This window comes from Ylistrum balloti, unplaced genomic scaffold (assembly GCF_031769215.1).
Source record: "Ylistrum balloti isolate Yb309-2 unplaced genomic scaffold, AGI_CSIRO_Ybal_v1 Utg370190, whole genome shotgun sequence".
NCBI lineage: Eukaryota > Metazoa > Mollusca > Bivalvia > Pectinida > Pectinidae > Ylistrum > Ylistrum balloti.
The window spans coordinates 146,685-149,313 of record NW_026782170.1 but is presented as its reverse complement, the minus strand read 5'-3'; the positions used below and the strand labels follow the sequence as shown (position 1 = coordinate 149,313).

The window sequence follows — 2,629 nt, the reverse complement described above, 5'->3', positions numbered from 1 at the left end:
ATTTTGATTTCTTTATAACGGAAAATGTTTACACTCGTTGCATAAATGAATGTTTTTTATCATACAACATAGGAAAGATTATACCAAATTAATACATCTTATTTCAGAAATCCTTAGTTAATTATAGATTTCTTTCTTCCGTCCATAATCACCACCTTACCCCTCTCTACATTGATTAATTTAATACACCGTTTTCTAATTTCATTGTCTGATGGCACAAGTACAAATGTACTTGGATTATGACTAAGTGAGATTTAGAAAATCCCGTCAGAGCTGATTAATGACCCGCTGTAACAACATCATACACTACATACTTTTGAACAACACTTGAACATTTTTGGCCCTCCCGCCTGATATAAAGACCATTAACTAGGCTATTTATAAACGAAAAAATTAATTTCCTATCGTATCTGTAATCATATGTTTCTTATCTCCGTCACAGACCTGGTGCATTCTTTGAAGTCAGACTCATTCTCTGAATTCTTCGTCCAAGGTAAGACCTTTAATCCACTCACCACTAGAATCTGTGATTATCTCGCCTAGATATTGCTGTAGTTCAGCACATTAATCCACGAGCCATTGTTTCACCCATTGTTTTATAAATCTGTTAAAGCGATCCATCCCAGTGGCCATTGTTTGGTAAATAGATCTTAATGATAGGTACCTGCTGAGATCACGTTTATCACAAATATCTTCATTTTTCCAGCTATAACAGCTTTTGCTGATACAGACGTTTATTCAACACAGAAGAAAGGATTTTCACTCATCCGTTTTGCATTATTAGGCTGGTGTGATATGACGTATTTGGGTAAAGAGGCGACGTATAATTTAGAAGTATTCACTTTGGCAGTTTTCAACTGTTAAAATTGTAATATTTCAGCATGTATGGTTACATTTTATTTGAACCTTATTGTTTCAGAAAATGGACAAAAAGGGTGTATTCATCGACTCATGTCTGTGATAGATTTAAAAATGTATTTTTCTAAATGTGATTTGGACCACACATTTCAAGGTACAAGCATCATCAAACTGGTCAGGGGGATCAAGTGTAAAATCAAACTGATCAGGGTCATCACATGTAAAATCAGACTGGTCAGGGTCATCACATGTAACATCAAACTGGTCAGGGGGATCAAATGTAAAATCAAACTGGTCAGGAGGATCACATGTAACATCAAACTTGTCAGGGGGATCAAGTGTAAAATCAAACTGATCAGGGTCATCACATGTAAAATCAGACTGGTCAGGGTCATCACATGTAACATCAAACTGGTCAGGGGGATCAAATGTAAAATCAAACTGGTCAGGGGGATCAAATGTAAAATCAAACTGGTCAGGCGGATCAAATGTAGAATCAAACTGGTCAGGAGGATCAAATGTAAAATCAAACTGGTCAGGAGGATCAAATGTAAAATCAAACTGGTCAGGGGGATCAAATGTAAAATCAAACTGGTCAGGGGGATCAAATGTAAAATCAAACTGGTCAGGGTCATCACATGTAACATCAAACTGGTCAGGGGGATCAAATGTAAAATCAAACTGGTCAGGGGGATCAAATGTAAAATCAAACTGGTCAGGGGGATCAAATGTAAAATCAAACTGGTCAGGAGGATCACATGTAACATCAAACTGGTCAGGGGGATCAAATGTAAAATCAAACTGGTCAGGAGGATCACATGTAACATCAAACTGGTCAGGGGGATCAAATGTAAAATCAAACTGGTCAGGGTCATCACATGTAAAATCAGACTGGTCAGGCGGATCAAATGTAAAATCAAACTTGTCAGGTGGATCAAATGTAAAATCAAACTGGTCAGGAGGATCAAATGTAAAATCAAACTGGTCAGGGGGATCACATGTAACATCAAACTGGTCAGGGGGATCAAATGCAAAATCAAACTGGTCAGGAGGATCACATGTAACATCAAACTGGTCAGGGGGATCAAATGTAAAATCAAACTGGTCAGGGGGATCAAATGCAAAATCAAACTGGTCAGGAGGATCACATGTAACATCAAACTGGTCAGGGGGATCAAATGCAAAATCAAACTGGTCAGGAGGATCACATGTAACATCAAACTGGTCAGGGGGGTCAAATGTAAAATCAAACTGGTCAGGGGGATCAAATGTAAAATCAAACTGGTCAGGAGGATCACATGTAAAATCAAACTTGTCAGGCGGATCAAATGTAAAATCAAACTGGTCAGGAGGATCAAATGTAAAATCAAACTGGTCAGGGGGATCACATGTAACATCAAACTGGTCAGGGGGGTCAAATGTAAAATCAAACTGGTCAGGGGGATCAAATGTAAAATCAAACTGGTCAGGGGGATCAAATGTAAAAATCATATAAAGGGTTGATGGGGGTCGCATCAAAGAAAAACAAAAACAAAGAACTTAATATAAGGATAAAGTGATTCAAAGGTTTACATCATTTACATAATAGCCGACAAGGACAGACAATGACACTTCACCATAACTAGCTACAATTCAGCCATCTTTGAAGAACTTGTATAACGTTGCAAATATTGGTGGAATCAAACTGCCAATTAATGAATATATAAGGCAAAGCCGAAAACGAGCGTAGCTTTTTAATTACTAAAACTGTTTAAATCATTTGGGAGAGAAT

The 2,629-nt window shown here is 37.5% G+C and overlaps 1 protein-coding gene across 1 annotated transcript; it reads right to left on the bottom strand.

The window, feature by feature from the left end:
* Positions 1–966: 966 nt before the first annotated feature.
* LOC132551273 (uncharacterized) lies at positions 967–2,373 on the bottom strand. The gene has a single exon (XM_060215398.1). It carries the CDS (start codon positions 2,371–2,373, stop codon positions 967–969), a length of 1,407 nt encoding a protein of 468 aa, XP_060071381.1.
* Positions 2,374–2,629: the final 256 nt, after the last annotated feature.

Excerpts from the sequence above, each read along its gene's own strand:
- LOC132551273 (XM_060215398.1), bottom strand. The coding sequence starts at position 2,373 with ATGCGACCCCCATCAACCCTTTATATGATTTTTACATTTGATCCCCCT.